This window comes from Leopardus geoffroyi, chromosome B2, assembly GCF_018350155.1.
Source record: "Leopardus geoffroyi isolate Oge1 chromosome B2, O.geoffroyi_Oge1_pat1.0, whole genome shotgun sequence".
Classification (NCBI taxonomy): domain Eukaryota; kingdom Metazoa; phylum Chordata; class Mammalia; order Carnivora; family Felidae; genus Leopardus; species Leopardus geoffroyi.
Window position 1 is genome coordinate 38,423,974 of NC_059332.1, and position 18,999 is coordinate 38,442,972.

Genomic DNA, 18,999 nt, shown 5'->3' on the forward strand with positions numbered 1-18,999 from the left:
AGGAATCAGGGAACACCCAAGTTTCTGACATGAGGAACTGGGTGGATGTTGGGGCCCTGTAAAGGACAGGAGATGCCAGAGAAAGCTCAAGTTTAGGGGACTGGGATGATGAACTCTGTGCATCAATTTTCCACATCTGTAAAATGGGTTGGTGTAAGTTAATGAGTAAACATTAAGCACTTAGAACAGTGCATGACATGTAGTGACACTACATAAATGCATGAGGTGCTTGAGGGGCATCAAAATAGGCATAGGAGGCAGTTGGGTCCCAGGGGCTGGAGCTCAAGAGACTAGTGGACTGTTTAAGAGAGTTTAGGGTAGTAACAGTCCTTGGGAATGACTGAGAAGTCATCACCTGGGGAAGCATATAGGAAGGAGACCCCAGGATCCAGGATGGTACCCTGAGGGAATTCAATGTTTGATGGCAGGAGAGAAGACAAGTCATCAAGGGAGCCCAAGACGAACATAGAGCAAAGCAGGAGGGATTGCCAGAAAGTGTGGCTGTCATTGCAGAAACCAGGGGAGATTCAATAAGGAATGAATGGTCTGCAGTCAGTCATAGGCTATCTGGGCTGAGCCAGATCGCCAAGAAATATCCATTGATTTAATGACAGAGACCACTGGCGAAAGAAGACAGGTGTATAAATAACTAGAATCCAAGGCTGAATGTAACTGTTCTGAAGTTCAGGAAGGGAGAGGTGGTCTTACCTGGGAATGGCCACGAAAGGATCGCTGGAAGAGGCTGACCATGAGCCTGGGTAGATTAGACCAGGTCCATGGGGTGGGTGGTCACTGTGTAAGCAAAAGAAGAAATGCAGTTTACACTGGGACGTGTAAGGTGCACATATCTTTCCTTTTTCTTTGATTTCTGATTCTGACCATGGAAAGGAAATTCACCAGAAACTTTAAGCAGGCCTCTGGGAATCTTGACGGATGTTACTGGGATATGTCGAGAATAATTCTAGGGAAGAACCTTTGTTTAGCATTAGATCTGCCAGAGTCTTTAGTTCCAAAGGCAGGTGAACTGATGGACATTGTCTCAAATTATCTTTGCATGTGCTGCCCAAAATGGCAGCCACTGGTCACTTGGGGCTGCTACGTACTTGAGATGTGGCTGGTCTGAACTGAGAGGATCTAGAATAATGAAATATACACCAGATTTTGATAACTTACTTTATGTTCTTTTTTTTTTCAAACTCACTGATCATTTTCTATTAATTACATGTTGAAATGATTATATTTTAGATATTTTGGATTAAATGAATTATAATTAAAATTTAACTTCACCTTTTACTTCTTAATCTTTACTGTGACTAGAAAATTTAAAAAATACATGTGGCTCACATTATAATTCTATTGCACAGTTCTGATCTATAGAAAGGAAAATCTTCAATTGTCTCCCTTGAATAAAAGTATAGGGAAAAGAGATTTTTGATATTTTAGACTCTCATACCTTCTTAGATATTACTTTAACTATTTATCATTTTTGAAAGTATAAAGATTATTAATAGTGTGCTTTATTGTCTTAATGCAAGAATTGCTTTTGATTAAAAAAAAAAAACCTCACAATAATTGAGTTGAAAAGCACACTCTGTTCCCCATGGACCATTAACTGTTTCTTTGATGAGCTTTGGCATAGCTCATGAATCACAGGAGAAAAATCTTCAATAAGAGCTTTTTAGAGGCCCTCTAGCACAACCAAATCTATGGTGTCCCTCTGAAGTACCTATAGAATTGGATGGCATCACCCAAATTTGATGACATCAGAAACTACCCAATTCTACTTCTCAAAAAGTGTGGGCTAGCCTGGCAGAGCTCCCAGCCTTATGTGGGTGGAGGGGCTGCCTCTGATAGGCACATGTCCACAGGAAGCAGATCAGTGCCTCCCTGGCCATGGCAAAGCCTTACTGCCAGGAGAATCGGTCAGCTTCTTGTCATCACCAGCTCTCCTCAGCCTGTGCTGGGACCATGCTGAAGTTCGGAGAGCCAGAGAATTTCTGGGGGAGAAACTCAAAGGCCTGAGAGACTTGCAGAATGGGGGCAAAACCCAGACATGTAGACTGACTGCCTTCTTTGTCAGGCTTTGACTTATGATGTTGACAAGTTTAAGAAGGACAAGAGAAGGAAGACCAGAGACCTGGGGCAAGAGGGTTAGGAGCAAGTAGAGCAATGCAGAAAGGAGATGGGCAGGGAGCAGGGGGCCTGGAGGAGGAGGACATATTTGTAGAGACAAGTGGGAGTGGACAGGAAGTAAGGGAAGCGTGGATAGAAGCAGCCCAGCCTTGGTTGGGTGCAAGGGAATGGGAATGGGGTAGGGCTACAATTCTAGCAGAAGAATTGCCCTATCATACTTTTGCTGTTCTCTGGAGGAAGGTAGTAGGCTGAGGGATAGGTTTGGGGGGAATTGCAATTTCCTGTAGCACTGAATATTCTAATGTCAGCCATCTCAGACCTCTCTCTTGTCTTTTCAGGATGAATTGGATCTCACAGACAAAAACCGGGAGGCTGTGTTCGCACTGCCTCCGGAGAAGAAATGGCAGATCTACTGCAGCAAGAAGAAGGTGCCATGGCTGATCCCTTCTGCTGCCACCTCAGGGTCCCCAGCACGGGGCAGATCTTGCCCCCATGCTTTGCTCGCTCATTCAACAGATATTATACCCCGGCACCATTCTAGTTGTTGGAGGAACAACTATGAATAAATCAGGATGAAAAATTCCCTGCTCTCATGGAGCTTACACTCAGGGAAATGGGATTCTGTTTTTCAGAAACCCTTGATGCAGGTGCCTACTGGGTTCCAGGAGTGGGGCTGGGTCAAGGAGATGACAGTCTCAGAGATGACAATATCACTCCCTTCCCACGCCCGCTTGGAGGGCGTGCTGCCTTGTGCCATACCCGAGGGACACTTTGTTGTAAGGACTGAGATAGAGGTGAGGGTGGCCTCTTCTGGATCTTTGCCCCCCGCACCCTGTCCCAGGCTCAGCCTCATAGGGTCACACATCAGTCCCCATTCTCCCCCACCCTCTCCTTGCTCTCTTCTCCTTCACTAAAAGATGCCATTGGTCTCCTGAGTAAGGAATGCCAGGCTCCAGTCTGGCTTCTTTGGTTCTTATCTCCTCCCCTCTGCTTCCCAGCAGTGGTGCTTTTTTCTCTCTTGGTCTTCCTCCATTTCTCTCTCTTGCTCATCTCTTTCTCTCTCTATCCCTCTTGCCCCCTTCCTATTTTAGTCTTTTTCTTTCATTCTGTTTTTCTTGGCCCATCTTCTTCGTCTCCCCTTCACCCTCCCATTTTTCAGACTTGCAGTTGTTCCTTTGATGTCAGAGTATAGGAATTTGGGAGTTAGGACCCAGTTATTCCTGTGCCTGAAGCACAGACCTGCTCCCTCCTGGTCTAGGAGAAAACAGGCAGGTCTAGGGCAGTTCTGAGCCATTGCCCCTTCGTGTTCCCTGAGCCCATTTGTTCATGGCTCTTATCCTCTTGCCCACGATATTTGTCCCATCTGAGGCTCCATGACCTTATAAAATTGGAGGAATTAGAATGCTACACCATCCTGGAATTGGAAGGAGGTCAGAAACAATTCAGTATAGTCCTTTCTTCTGCATATGAAGAAAGGACAGCCTAGGGAGGCTGTGTATGAAGAAGGCACAGCCTAGGGAGGCAGTGGACTTGCCCAAAGGTCCCAGCCAGTTATGGCCAGTGGTTGCACCATTGCTAAAATCCAGACTGGCTGGAGTCCAAGAGCCTGTGGCAAGATGTAGAGGCTGTGCACACAGCAGTCTAGTATGCTTGATGCACATTTATTAGGCACCTGGACAATACCATACGCTGTGTCCGGGAGTCTCGTGAGAAAGAAGGTCTTAAAAAAGCTCAAGTCATGGGAGGGAAGGAGGGATGGAGGAGAAAATTAACTTCGGGAGTAGCTAATCCTGTCTGGTGCTTCTCCACTCTCCAAACTGATTTACTATGAAGTTCCTGTCAGTTGATCTCTTACACAACTAAAATAAAAAAAAAAATTACCGAAATGTAAGGACCTCTTGTTCTACCTTCCAAACCAAATTACAAGTAATCTTCCCCCACACTTTCACACACCCCTGAAATGACACTTCCTCTGTCTGTAATACCCTCCCCACCTGCCCTAGGTTTAGTAATCTTTAATAACTCTGTCCTTTTAGAGTCCCCTTCATGAGCCTTCTGTGTTAGATGTCCCCAACCTGGGTTTCCACGACCCACTATAGACATTTCTACCATAGAGCATTTATCACTCTGACTCTGGCACTAGACTAACGTATGGAGGGCAGGGACTGACATTTTGCTCAGTACTTTAAGGGCTCAGTACAGTGATTGGCATGCAGTAGGTGTTCATTTAATGCATATGGAAGGGTTACATGATGAGCTGGCAAAGGCAAGAAAGTATGTTTTTATGGTACATTTGTTTTTGTTTCTGTGATCCCCTCCCCAAGGTCAGAAGATAGAATTTGGGGGCTTCAGGCATGAAGAGTTAACACATAGCCATGTGAAGTCACAAAGACCAAATCAAGGCAGCTTTCTCACTGGTCTGTAACTTGGACTTTATGAGAGAAAATTGTAAAGCCTGAGTAGATGTAGCTGAGGATGCAGGGTAAAGTCCAGGTCAGCTGGCAGACAGGTGGTATATCAGAGAGGTTTTGGAGGAGGAGGTAAGTTTTGGTGCAGATTTGAAAGCAGGGAATTAGCAGAAGGCAGGTGAGGAGGAACGTCCAAATGGGATGGGGATAGGAAGGAGCAGGGTGTGTGTAATGCCCAGAAGCAGATTCTTTGGATAGAGGAGAGGGCTAGATTTTCAATGAGCATTAATATTTATTTAGCTTTCATTGTTCTTGCCCATCCTTGGGGAGGAGTTGAGGCTTTCCCTTGGAACCTGAGGGCTGGGCCAAAGGCCTCTGCCCTGGGTTCTGCCTCACAGCTACACTGACCCTTCCTGAGTCTCTCCCAAACCCAGGGCCTTGGAAACCTCTTTCCTTCTTTTCCTAAACTTGCTATTTACTTAGCACCTACCATGTGCCAGGCACTGCACCAAATGCTTTGTATCTGTGCTTCTCCAATGATCTCAGAGAAAGACCAAGTTTTTAAATTTCCAAACTGTCACAAACCAATACTTTTGTAAAATACAGTAAGAATGATCTTATTAGAACAGTAAAATTTGAAAACTCAGATGTACAAGCTATAAGCACAGATTTTTATTCGGTTCAACAGACATAAAATTATATTTTATTAAAAAGAGATAGGGGCACATGGGTGGCTCAGTTGGTTAAGCGTCTGACTTTGGCTCAGGTCATGATCTCATGGTTCATGAGTTTGAGCCCCACGTTGGGCTCTGTGCTGACAGCTCAGAACCTGGATCCTGCTTTGGATTCTGTGTCTCCCTCTTTCTCTGCCCCTCCCCTGCTCATGCTCTGTCTCTCAAAAATAAATAAATGTTAAAAAAATAAAAAGATCAAATTTAAAAAGAGAACCAATATAAGAAAAAAAGAATGTATTTTTGATTATGTATATGTATATAATACATATGTAATATATGTATGTAATAAACACACACACACACACACACACACACATAGTGTTCATTGAAAGTATATACACCTGTGTGGTTTATGCCCATGTCTTTGGCTGGCCACTCCATTCGGTGTTCATTATCTACACTCTACCAAGGAAGAAATGGAAGCCTGGTGAGATTTTGTAACTTCCTCAAACTTCTCTGCATCTAGGTGGCACTGAAAAATGAATCTGCTGACAGGGAATGAAACTCAGGAACTCAGGCCATGGGCCTGTCTTGCCAGTTGGTCAGACAGTCTTTCTTCTTGTTCCAGGAACAGGAGGACCCCAACAAGCTGGCGACCAGCTGGCCTGACTATTATATCGACCGCATCAACTCCATGGCTGCGGTGAGTAATGGCTCCTCCCTTGCCCCCCCTGGAAAAGCTATGGCGGAGAGTGATCTTCCCAGTTTTCTCCCTGCACTTCACACCCCACTCACTGAGGATCAGCAGCTTTCCAGTTATTCCCGAGATTTTATCATAATCCCTCCCTCTCTTGTGTGACTCTAGAGTCCCCCAACCATTTAAACACCCATTAACCAGGGTGCCAGGATGGCTCAGTCGGTTAAGTGTATGACTCTTGGTTTCAGCTCAGGTCATGATCTCATGGTTTGTGAGATCGAGCCCCACATCAGGCTCTGTGCTGAGAGCACAGAGCCTGCTTGGGATTCTCTCTCTCTCCCCTCCTCCCTGCTCTGTCTCTCTCTCTCTCACTGTCTCTCTCTCTCTCTCTCTCTCTCTCTCTCTCTCTCTCACACACACACTCTCTCTCTCTCTCTCTCTCTCTCTCTCTCTCTCTCTTTCTTTCTCTCAAAATAAATAAACATTAAAACAAAAACATCTATTAACCATTTGTATTTCACACAGTCTTGGGAAACAAGCTGAGCCAATAATTCTCCCTATTTCACAGATGAGGAAAGTGAAGTCTAGGACTGGAGCTTGGCTCTTCTCAGAGTCTGGTGTTCTTAGTGAACGAACCATTCCTGGAGGCCCTGCCCTTCCTGAGGCAAGGGTGGCTCCTGTGTCACACCTGGGTGTGGGGGGTGGGGTGGTTCAGGGAGCTGGGGCTCAGGCAGCCCAGCAGGACCTCTGCCCCCTTCCACCTGCCTCAGATGCAGAGTCTGTACGCTTTTGATGAGGAGGAGACAGAGATGAGGAACCAAGTTGTGGAAGACCTGAAGACGGCTCTCCGGACACAGCCCATGAGGTGACCCATTGTGTTTCCTCTTCCTACTTCCTTTGGTGGTTCCCTTCCCTTGGTGGTTCCCCTCAATTTCCTGAAGCTTCATCCAATGCTCTGCTCCCAACTCAGTCCCCTTACAGGCTCCACCCCTGGGCATCGCCTAGAGTTTCCCCCACTCAGCTGTACTTGCAACCTCCCACTCTTCCTCCCTCTGAGGAGCTGGGAAGCTGCCAGAGGATGGGCATGCGGGGAGCCAGGGCAAAGAGCATGTGAATGTGGCATAAAACTTAGGTCCTGAAGAGCTATCTGAGCAGAAACTTAGGGCAGGTGCTTTTTTGTCTTGGAAAAACAGAATGGGACATAGGGTGGTGGCCTTATGGACAAGGTGTAGAAGAAAGAGCTCTGCGCATGAGTGCCCCCAACCTAGGGGGAGATGTGGTGTCTGTGGACAAGAATCCGCCATGTAGAGGAGGTGTGATACAGTCCAGCAAAAGGGAATGATTTCTCAAATGCTAAGAAGAAGGACCCTTCCCCTTTCCAGGACCACACTGTGTAAAGGTCCAAAGTGGGCAAAGAGCCATAGATTCTCTTTGTGCCTGGGAGCTGGCTTGCACCTGCTTGTGGGAGCTGACTGTTAAATTTCCAGCAGTTTTGCAGGCTGTTTGTTAAACGTAACTATAGTTAGAATATAACATATAAACTTACAACTAAATAAATAATATCAAAAACAAAAGTAATTAAGTACTTGAAACTTATTACTCTGTAATTACCCAGTGATCTTACTACAGTTTAGTTTTATGTATGCTCTTTACTGTTGTATATACTCTTGAGTTTATACCCATTGTATAAGCATGGTGGAAATACTGTTGACCCTGAACAAGGCAGGTGTTAGGGGCGCTGACTCCCACACAGTCAAAAATCCACATATAACTTTTGACTGTCACCAAACTCAACTACTAACAGTCTACCATTGACCAGCAGCCTTACCAATAACATAAACAGTTGATCAACACATATTTATAAGTTATATGTATTATATACAGTATTCTTAAGGTAAGCTAGAGAGAAGAAAATGTTAAGAAAATCTTAAGGAAAATACATTTATAGTATTGTACTGTGTTTGTTGAAAAAAATTCCCGTAGAAGTGGACCTATACCGTTCAAACCCGTGTTATTCAAGGGTCAACAGTACAATAAACATCTCTTGGAAGGCAGGCATCTCTTTCCAACTTCCCAACTCCACATTCAAAGATGTCACATTGATATCTTTGAAATCAGCTATGCTAGCAGTATTTATACCATGGAAATTGGAAAACACTACAATCGGGCCTTTTCTTCCTTTCTTCAGAGAGCCAGTTGTTAAATGTTTACCAGTGTTGTTAAATGTTTACCAGTGGGTCTGCCTCAGTGAGTGAGTGAGTGAGTGAGTGAGTGAGTGGTCTGGGCTGAGCTTCCTACTTCCAGAGCCTGAAACTAAAGCCTCAGGAGAATGGGAGTGCCTTAATCTTTCTGGCTGCTCAGGTGTGGGTGGGAGGCTGGTATGGGAAGGGGACGCAGGAAAGACGAGGACATTGGGAAGGAGAGGGGTTGAGAGAAGGCTTCCAGGTTTGTCTTCCACTTCGATTTATTTTTCTTTCCTTTAATAAAATTCTGATTAAGTTACACACAGTCATGGTGGAAATTCTGTGGTATACAGAAAACATATAATAGAAACAAATATACCCATTTTAACAACTTATTTTGAGAGTATATTCTATTTTGCAGGCATATCTATATAATAATATGGAAGTACAACAAATACACTTGGGATCAAACATATTAATTAGATAAAACATCTCCCTCAGTTCCATTTATGACCTTTCCTTAGATCATTATTCTTCCACTAACTCAAGTGTTCAAAGCCTCTTGTGTATGTGTGCGTGTGCACATGTGTGCCACGAATGGCTCTGGCACTGGATGAAACCTAATGACTACTTATCAGAATGATGTTTTTAAATAATAAAGTAGATAAAAATAGATAAGATTAAAAATAAACCAATTAAATGGAAACACAGTTAACCAAATATTAAACATTTGTGAGGTAGCGATATATGTGCTGCTTTATGCCCTAAAGAGCAAGAACTAGCAGCTACCATAATTTCGAAGTGCTGATACTTATAACAATTATAATTTGATATGAAAATAGCTGATTTCTTTGAGTGACAAAGTCACAGATTCTGAAAATACCACAGTGTATTGCCTACATTCATCAGCAAAGGAAATGGTACATTTCAGGTAGAGGTTACCAAAAATAAAAGTCTAACTTTTTTTTCCTCCATCCAAGTTTATAGACCCCTGCATGTTAGCCATAGACCCCTTAGGAGGACACAGACTCCAGGTTAAGAACCCCTGAACTAAATGGTTTTTAATGCTTTCTGTTACCATTCAAGATAACTTAGCTATTTTCTTAAGGATCTCTTGAAGAGCACCTTTCTTAGCCTTGGTCCTGTGACTCAGTGACTCTGATGCATCCCCCACGTGCCCCCATGTGGAAGTCCTCTTTGTCTTCTGACTGTATTTGTGTTAATTCCCATCCTCACTGGAGATGAATTTTCAGGTTTAACAGCCATGATAATTACAGTGATAATTACTACGGTCATTCCCTTCACGTGTATACCCCATCGTAGCTATGCAACTGTCAGTTAATGACCTGCAAATTCATGGTATTTAAGGTGCAAATAAGGCATGAGTCTGCTGTGAGGGTGATAGGATTTCAGTGCTTTAGGAAAACTCTATAAATGAACCAAGTGGCTACTGTAGGTAGGACATAGTGGTCGCAGGTAACAGGGTAACTATTGGCAAATGTTACAGAATAATATGCAAATTCAGGATATCTGTTGTGCTGATGGCTCTGGCCTGGACAGGTTTGTGACACGCTTCATTGAACTGGAGGGTTTGACTTGTCTGCTGAATTTCCTCCGGAGCATGGATCACGCTACTTGTGAAAGTCGCATCCACACCTCCCTCATCGGTTGCATCAAGGCTCTGATGAACAACTCCCAGGGGCGGGCACATGTGCTGGCACAGCCGGAGGCCATCAGCACCATTGCACAGAGCCTGCGCACAGAGAACAGCAAGACCAAGGTGGCCGTGCTGGAGATCCTGGGTGCTGTGTGCTTGGTGCCCGGAGGCCACAAGAAGGTGCTTCAGGCCATGCTACACTACCAGGTGTATGCAGCTGAGCGGACACGCTTTCAGGTGAGGGTCCTAGTGGGGGCTTCCTTAGAAAGACTTAAGGGCCCCTAAGAGATACAGGTTTGGCTGAGAAAATGGACTCCTCACTGGACTGTGGGTTATTTGAGGCTGGACTATTGGTCTGTGGCTCTACATCTCTGAGCCCCGTGCCTGGCTAATCATAGGGGCTCATCAAAGTTGAACCGAATGCAGTTGCGGGGGCTAAGATTTTAGGTCCTCTGCCTGGGCCAGTGCTGACTGTGGGCACCCCAGGAAGAGTGCTAGAAGCTCATGCCATGCTTTTTTCTTCTCCCTGGCCTGCCCCAGAAAAGTAATGAGATAGTAAGTATAAAGTGTCTTATGTAGACTAAGTATCAACAGATCTGAAATGTCACTGTAGTACAAACTCCATGGTTTATCTACCAGTATAGGCTATTTGTTTATTCTGTCATCAAACATTTTTAAGCACCTACTCTGTGCAGAAAGTGGGCCCTGACCTTTTGCAGAAGATGCCGAAGAGGTAAAAGGCAGTGTCCGTGCTGTCACGAAGCTGGGCAGGAAGATTTATGAACCGTAAACAGCTAGAGCTGTAAACAGCTGTAAAGTGCCAAGGCAGCACTTCAGCACTGCCCCCACAAAATAAACTAAGCCACGGGGGTGAGTAGAGAGGAGGCAAGGCAGAACTGAGACAGAGGTGTGGAGAGGCAAAGGATGGTTCTTGGAAAAGCTGAGCTTTTGGGAAGGTCCGAGGTAAGCTGGATAGATGGGGTAGAGAGAGTGTAGGGGGTATGCTAGGCAGCTAGAATGGCGGGGGTGCACATGCAGAGGCAGGACTTGTAAGATCCTGAGCCTGCCTTTCCTCTTCGGTTCTGCCTTTCCATCCAGACACTGCTGAATGAGCTAGACCGAAGTTTGGGCCGGTACCGGGATGAAGTGAATCTGAAAACAGCCATCATGTCCTTCATCAACGCTGTCCTCAATGCTGGAGCTGGAGAGGTGAGGCATCTCTTGCCCTTACTGTTTGTGGACTTTCTGGATCCCGGGGTAGTATGTGCAAGTGCCTCCTGGAGAAGTGGCAGAGAACAGGGGCCAACACCGCTGGTTGGTGTGGTTTCTACTATCAGCATTGTCTTCAGATTATCTTTATCAACTCTTGCCTCCTTCACTTGGGGCTGAGAAAGAATAGCTTGTCATGTACCTTACTGTCATGAAGGGTTCTTGGGGAGATTCTTACACGGGTAACATCATGCATTATATGTAGTCTGGACAAACCTCAAGCTTGGCTGGCTGATACTGGCTTCTCATTTATGGAAGGAGGGCAAGTGTTGGTTCTTCTTTCTAGAGCTTTCTAAAGACCTACTTCTGGACTCATTTCCGAGTTGGCTTGTCATGCCCTCTGGCACCTTCTTTTAGGGGGTATGGCTCCTGATTTTCCTTCCTTTGGGGTCAGAATGGGATTCTCAGGCCATAAAAACAGCAACAGTTGAAGAAGACCTTGAAAAGCAGGTGAACTCCCCAAATGCTAAGGGGATCAGATACACCGATCAAAGTCAGTTTGTTGAAGGACAAAAAGGGGCAATTTAATGATCTCTACTTTTCCCTCTTTTTTGCCAGCATGCTTTTCTTGCATCCAATCCTGATGAGCTGAGTTAGGTGAGGTGGGTTGGGGGAATAATCTGTCCCTAAGATGCTGATATCACCTTGGTCAATACTAGCTGTTACGACTAACATTTGTTCTGATTAGTTGGTGACCATACTTGTTTAGGTAATTTTTAATGAATATCACCCCTGTAGGTAAGTAGTATCATTCCCATTTTAAAGATGAGGAAACTAAGGCTCTCCCAAAGTCACAAAACTAGTGAGTGTCAGAGCAGGGATTTAAACCAAGATTTACCTGATGTCAAAGTTTATATTCTACATCACTCTACAGTGATGCTCTTTGATGCCAAAGGCTGAGAAAATTGGTAAGAGACTTACAGAAGTGAAGCAGGAAACCTAATGGGAGTAAATAACAAGGTCAAAGGTGTCTCCTCCCGCCCTTTCTTGAAACTCTGGGACTAGAAGTAGTTCCAGATGGGTTGTTGCAGGTGGTGTGGGATGATGACTGGAGTAGTGATGAGGGGGCCACTGGGGACTCTTGTGGAAGAGACACAAGCTGATGAGTCTGTTCCTCCCTTGGGGACCCCCAGGATAATCTGGAGTTCCGCCTACATCTACGGTACGAGTTCCTGATGCTGGGAATCCAGCCTGTGATTGACAAACTCCGGCAGCACGAGAATGCCATTCTGGACAAGTAAGGCTCAGCCACCTGTCCCCACTGCAGATGTATGGGAACAGTACCTCAGTTGGGGATGATCAGGACTTTCAAGGAGGCTGATCTTCCCACTGGAGACCACCTGCCATACCCAGTATCAATGCAGAATCAGCTTTGTGGTGGTGGGGGTGGGGGGAGGAGGTGGACAGCAATCCCACCTCCTTGTCCCAGATCCTACCTGTGTCCCTGCCTCCTCTCTTTGCTGACCCTCTTTCTCAGCTCTGATGTTATAGGCAGGTGAACCCAGTAGTCCTCAACCATGGCAGTACCTCCCTCCCAGGGGGCATTTGGAAACGTGGGGGTGTTCTTTGGTTTTAAGACTGGCTGGTTGGGAGATACAAACTGGTATTGGCTGTTGGAGACCAGGAGTGCTAAACATCCTGTAGAGCACTCCTGCTTAGCAAGGAAATGCCCCAGCCCAAATAAAAGTCCAGATAAAGGTCCTTGTTGATGAAAGGGTGCAATTAAATTCCTATATGTTCCCAGTGAACTCTGTCCCCTCTGGTTCTGTCCCATTGATATAGACTATTTTGTTGTCCTGGGTCTTAAGGGAAACAGGATAGATCCTTTTGAATTGGAGTTAGGGAGTGGTTGGGGTAGAAAATGAGAGAGTTTGGCTTTGAGAGCTCATGGGGACAGTATGAGAACACTGGTGATGGCAGGGCAGTGGTCCTTGACTAGGGGCAATTTTACTCCCAGAGGACATTTGGCTATGCCTGGAGACATTTTTGAAGGTGAGGGCTGCTACTGGCGTCTAGGGGGTAGAGATCAGAAATGCTGTTGAACCTTCTACATCTCACAAATAAGCTTCCCACAACCAAGGATAATCTAGCCGCAGATGTCAATAGTGCCCAAACTGAGCAAGATTGATCCTAGGGTAATGGGACCCTGGGCTGGCCTCCCTGAGGAAGGGACATGGGATTCTATTAAAGAGGAGAGTGTTGGCCTACAGAAAGGTGGCTTCTGTCTGGTTTTTCCTTGTCCTCACTGAATGAAGCTTTCAGGTTTACTTGGTTGGGGGCTCAATGGGACTTAACCCTCAACCACGGATGTCATGGAGGTAATATCTAGTCTCTCTATCCCCCCATCCTATCTAGGCATTTAGACTTCTTCGAGATGGTCCGGAATGAGGATGACTTGGAACTAGCCAGGAGGTTTGACATGGTGAGGAGCCTGAAGGGATGGGGTGACTGCAGGGTGGGGGGTCCCAGATGACCCCACAAGCATCTTCTCTGGATCCTGTGCTGTGATAGGTCCAGTGTTGGCTGGCTTCCCTGGTGAGTGGCCCCCATGGCTAAGTCCTACTTCTGGAGCCCAGCAGTGTGTTGGCTCTGTGGGGCCTCACCTGGTAGGGCATCTCCCCTGCTGGGAGATCGCAACCCCCAAAGGAAAGAGAGCCAGTTCCTACACATGATTAGTCTCAAATCCCTCTCCTGGGCTTTTCTCCCTGCCTTCCAGCAACTTCCCTGAGTCACCTTTCCCCATCACTAACCAGATCATGCTTCACCAACCAAATTGACTTTTTATTTAGGCCTCAGTAATCCTGAAAATACACAGTTTGGCTGCTTAAATAATGTATTAGAAAAGCTCTACCCAAATAGAAACCTACTTCTGGTGATGCAGCAGTCACCAGGCCCCATCCCGTTATATTGTCACAAAAGCCCTGATTCACAGATAAGCAGACTGAGATTAGCTTGCCTGCTGCCACACAGTGAGAGAGTAGATCTTGGATCTGAACCCCAGTTGTGTGCAGCTATTCTACATGGTTCTTGAGTTGTGTATGCCCATTTCTCTTAGTTCAACTAATAGTTCTCAGCCAGGAGTGACTTTGCTCCCTCCTCCCCCTGTGGACATTGGCAACGTCTGGAGACATTTTTCGTTATTGCGACTGGTGTGAGGTGGATGCCACTGGCATTTGATAGGTTTTGGCCAAGAATGTTGCAGAACAGCCTACAGGGAACAGGACAGCTACCTACAACAAAGAATGATCCAGTTCAAGATGCCAATAGTGCTGAGGTTGAGAAATCCTGCTTCATATAATTAGGACATCTTCCTCCTCCTTTTCTCTGAACCTCTCTCTCTCTCTCTTTAATATTTATTTATTTTTGAGAGAGAGAGAGAGAGAGAGAGAGAGAGAGAGAGAGAGAGCGAGCGAGCAGGAGTGAGCAGAGAGAGAGGGAGACACAGAATCTGAAGCAGGCTCCAGGCTCTGAGCTGTCAGCACAGAGCCTGACACAGGGCTCGAACTCACAAACCATGAGATCGTGACCTGAGCCAAAGTGGGACACTTAACCAACTGAGACACCCAGGTACCCCAGTCTCTCTATTTTTTTTAAGTTTATTTATTTTTGAGAGAGGGGGAGCGGGGGGGGGGGGACAATCCCAAGTAGGCTCCATGCTATCAGCACAGAGTCTGACAGGGGGCTTGAACCCATGAACCGTGAGATCATGACTTGAGCCAAAATCAAGAGTTGGACACCTGAGCCACCCAGGCACCTCTCTATGCCTCTCTTTTTAAGCCTGGGCCAGAAGCAGGAGAAGGAGCATTGTGCTGGGGAATGGGGTGCAGTGGATAGAAGCAGGGTTTTCTCCCCTCTTCTGCTGCTTGCCCCCTCCCTATTCACTGTTCCCTCCACTCCCTCAGGTCCACATCGACACCAAGAGTGCTTCTCAAATGTTCGAGCTGATCCACAAGAAGCTAAAGCACACGGAAGCCTATCCCTGCTTGTTGTCTGTCCTGCACCACTGCCTGCAGATGCCCTGTGAGTAGCCCACACTTGCCACTTCCTCAGCCGGCCTGAGCCTTGGCCGGGGACAGGTTGAGACAGGGTGTCAGGACCTCTTTGGCTTGGTGAGTCTGCCTGGGTCTCCCTCCGCACATGCCCCTGGGAGGCTTGGCCACAGGACTCAGGCCCTTTCTCTTGCCTCCCTCTTTGAGGTCAGGACATCCTCTGTCACCCAGGGGAGATGCTGGGGTCTTGGCCCTGAGCAATGCTAACATCCTGGTCTAGCAAGCAGTAGCTTGATCGTTGCAAAATCAAATAGCTCTGGCTGTTAGCTAACGGCAGGTGAGCGGTCAGTCCTTTTGGGGAGCTCCAAAAAAAAAGTTTTGTGGTTGGGGGAGTAACACAGATATACACTGAGCATGCCTGTTTTCAGGGTTTTATCAGCTCCTCCATCTAGGCGTCATGAGCTCCACTTTACCACACTTGTCCCTGCTTCTCTTTACAAATATTAAATGTCAGCATCTAAGCTTAGCAGATGCTAAGCTCTTAAGATCCAGGGGTGCACAGTGACTTAATAAATCACACACAATCACTAATAGCCACCCCAGCATGAAATTTGAAAGGAGCTATAACTGTACCATTTGGTATTTAAGCTCTTCACAAAATTGAATATTTGGAAGGCTAGCGTGGCCAAACTTCATGATCTAGGCTGACTCTCTAGTGCTGATGATGTATTCATGGTGATGGTGGCAATAACTACAGCTTACTATGTGCCACCTCTGGGCCATGTGTGACGCGAGGTTCTCTGGCACAGTGTCTCTAAGCCTCAAAATGATTTAAGGAGTGTACATTATTATATCCAATCCACGGTGTATGAACTTGAGGCTGGGTGAGTCTGTGCATATGACAGAATTTTTGTTTCTTTGGGGTCATGGCTTTAGATGAAACATGTTCTACTTCTCTGAGCCAGTGACCTGGCTTTACCCTGCTTTCCTAGGTGAAAGGCCAATATAAAACTATACCACTTTGCAATTCCTGTGGCAGTGAAGTGATGGAAAGGAAAATGGCCACAGTGGCCTAGACCAGGGAGCTACCCATTGTCCAAAGCTCAGTCGAGAGATCTTTGTGGAAGACATAGGAAGTCCCTGAGAAACCCAACTTCTCCTCACCAGTTTTTGTGTGTGGTGTTCCATGGGCAATGCAGAGGGTCTCTTTTGCCTCCAAATGGGGCTTTGCAGACATGACCTTCTACCTCGTAAGCTTGTGGTTTGACTTTGAGGCCAGGATCATGCTGGTTGATCTCCCTTGGTGGTCAGTTGAGACAAAGTACTTGGGCTCAAGAACTGAGGAAGAGAGGCTTGTGGCTAGCGCATGAAAAGAAAGGCCATGTCCCACCAGATCATGACGACAGGGGATGGGAGTGGGGCCCTGTGAGATCAGGCACCACGCACAAGCCTTTGCCTCCATAGTTCAGGGTCACCTTCACCAAGAAATCTGCCTGGATTCCATTAGCACTGTTCCAACCCACTCTGTCTCTTAGTGCATGCCTGTAATTAGTTTCCGTTCATCTTTCACTGTAGAACAACAGCACAGATAATCCTAAAACCTTTTCTTTTTTTAAATTTCCCTGGAGACTTCATTATTTAGCAGGTAATATTTTGGAGCAGATTTACTTTCTGAAAGGTGCTTTTTTTAGATAATGTAAAAGGCAATTTGCATTCCCAAGGCATAGGCTACTCAGGGTACCTACAGGGAAGGAAGGCAGCCAGGTAGCACTTCAGGGAGTAGAAAAATATGTCTAGAGCATTGACACTTTTATAGTCAGTTGCAGATCATCAAGAAACGACCAGATTTGTGAGTCTCCATCATCAGCATCAGCAGCATCAGTGCCTCCCCCATCAGACTGGGAGCTTGCCAAGGGAGGGAGAGGGCATGCCCCACCAGCCCGGGCCCAGGCAGTGACTCTGGGGCCTGGCCTCAGGGGAGCTCCCAGGCTCAGTAAAGATATCATGCCTATTGTTCCTCAGACAAACGGAATGGTGGCTACTTCCAGCAGTGGCAGCTCTTGGACCGCATCCTTCAGCAGATTGTCCTCCAGGATGAGAGGGGTGTGGACCCTGACCTGGCTCCCTTGGAGAACTTCAACGTCAAGAACATCGTCAACATGTGAGCAGTGACCAGCTCCTACCTGTCTTCCTCCTCCTTCCCCATCTCTCTCCTGCTTGGAGTCTCACCAGTGAAACCTCTACTCCCTCTCTCAAACCACATACCTCCAAATGCTCCTTAAGCAGCATTGTCCAACAGAACTCTCTGAGATAATGGAAATGTTCTATATCAGCACTGTCCAAACATGGCCACTAAGCACTTGCCATGTGGATAGTGTGGCTGAGGAACTGAATTAAAATTTTTATTTCGGTTTAATTAAATTCGGATAGCCATATGACATGGTTAGACTATCACATTGAACAGCACAGATTTATAAGGGGTGTGCTCAACGTTTAATGATCCATTGCATGGAGTGGATAGAGGAAGAATTTAAACATATAAACTATGGGGCGCCTGGGTGGCTCAGTTAGTTAAGCGTCCAGCTTCAGCTGAGGTCATGATCTCATGGCTTGTGGGTTTGAATCCCACGTTGGGCTCTGTGCTGACAGTGTGGAGCTTGGAGCCTGCCTCAGATTCTGTGTCTCCTTCTCTGCCTGCCCATCCCCCACTTGTACTCTGTGTCTGTCTCTGTCTCTGTCTTTCAAAAATTAATAAACATTAAAAATTTTTAATAAACAACCATATTAACTGTGGTGTGTGGGCTAACTCCAATCCTCCTGCTTCCTTCAGTATGACCCATGAGCTAAGAATGGTTTTTACATTTTAAAAGTTTTTAAAAACAAACAAGAATATGTGACAGAGACTGTACCTGGTATACAAAACCTAAAATATTTATTCTGATCCTTTAGAGAAAGTGTGCTGACCACTAAGAGCATGGCAATTTAACTAAGGCTATTGGACAAGAATGTCAGAGCCTAAGGTCATCTGGCTTATCTTTGACGCTGTGTATAGATAAACACAGAGAACCAAGTTTAAAGTCACATCAATTAATAACAGATGTGATGTTAACACAGTTTTTTAATTTTAAACTTTTACTTTCTTTTTTCAAGTGTTTATTTTAATTTCCAGTTAACCTGCAGTGTAATATTCGTTTCAGGTGTGCAATGTAGTGATTCAACACTTCCATACATCACCTGGTGCTTCTCATGACAGGTGAGACAGGTGAGGAGTGACAGGTGCACTCCTTAATCCCCATCACCTGTTTCACACATGTGCCTACCCATCTCCCCTCTGGTAACCATCAGTTTGTACTCTATAGTTAAGAGTCTCTCTTAACTCTCTGTTTTACCTTTTGCTCATTTGCTTTGTTTTTTAAATTTCATATATGAGTGAAATCATCTGGTATTTGTCTTTCTCTGACTTATTTCCTTAGTATGATACTGTCTACCTCCATCCATGTCATTGCAGATGGGAAGATTTCATTCATTTTATGGCTAAGTTGTACAATGGAATGTGTGTGTGCATACATATACATATATATCTCACATCTTTATCCGTTCATCAATCGATGGACCTGGGCTGCTTCTATATCTTGGCTACTGTAGATAATGCTGCTGTAAATGAAAGTCTGAGCCAGTTGCCCTTTAAAGAGATAAACCGGCTCTCAAGGATTCATTATATCACATTCCAAGGCCAGGTGGAAAATGATTTTTGAACTATTCGTGCTACTGTTTTCTTTTGTACAAGTAGTTGGATATTGATGTGGTTAATCCTACCTGGTATGCTGGACAAATGCAACTAGCAAAGTAATCAAAATGTAGCTTTATTCTCATTGTTGTTTTCTATTAATTCTTTACATTATTTAGTGGGGGAAGCTTTTCCTCTGCCAGAGGATGAAAATGCCCCAGCTCCAATAAAGTTTTTGCTTCTTCTTGGGCAGTAGAAGTCC

The 18,999-nt window shown here is 45.6% G+C and overlaps 1 protein-coding gene across 6 annotated transcripts in view; it reads left to right on the top strand.

Moving 5' to 3' along the window:
* The window catches only part of DAAM2 (dishevelled associated activator of morphogenesis 2), a 118,576-nt gene that overhangs the window by 67,744 nt on the left and 31,833 nt on the right, over positions 1-18,999 (top strand). For all 6 annotated transcript variants that reach the window (XM_045498082.1, XM_045498081.1, XM_045498085.1 and 3 more), the window contains 9 exons: positions 2,472-2,561; positions 5,844-5,918; positions 6,683-6,777; positions 9,656-9,989; positions 10,851-10,961; positions 12,155-12,258; positions 13,377-13,443; positions 14,924-15,041; positions 17,033-17,171. In XM_045498082.1, the coding sequence (XP_045354038.1) occupies positions 2,472-2,561; positions 5,844-5,918; positions 6,683-6,777; positions 9,656-9,989; positions 10,851-10,961; positions 12,155-12,258; positions 13,377-13,443; positions 14,924-15,041; positions 17,033-17,171 (1,133 nt within the window). The remainder of the gene's footprint in view (positions 1-2,471; positions 2,562-5,843; positions 5,919-6,682; positions 6,778-9,655; positions 9,990-10,850; positions 10,962-12,154; positions 12,259-13,376; positions 13,444-14,923; positions 15,042-17,032; positions 17,172-18,999) is intronic.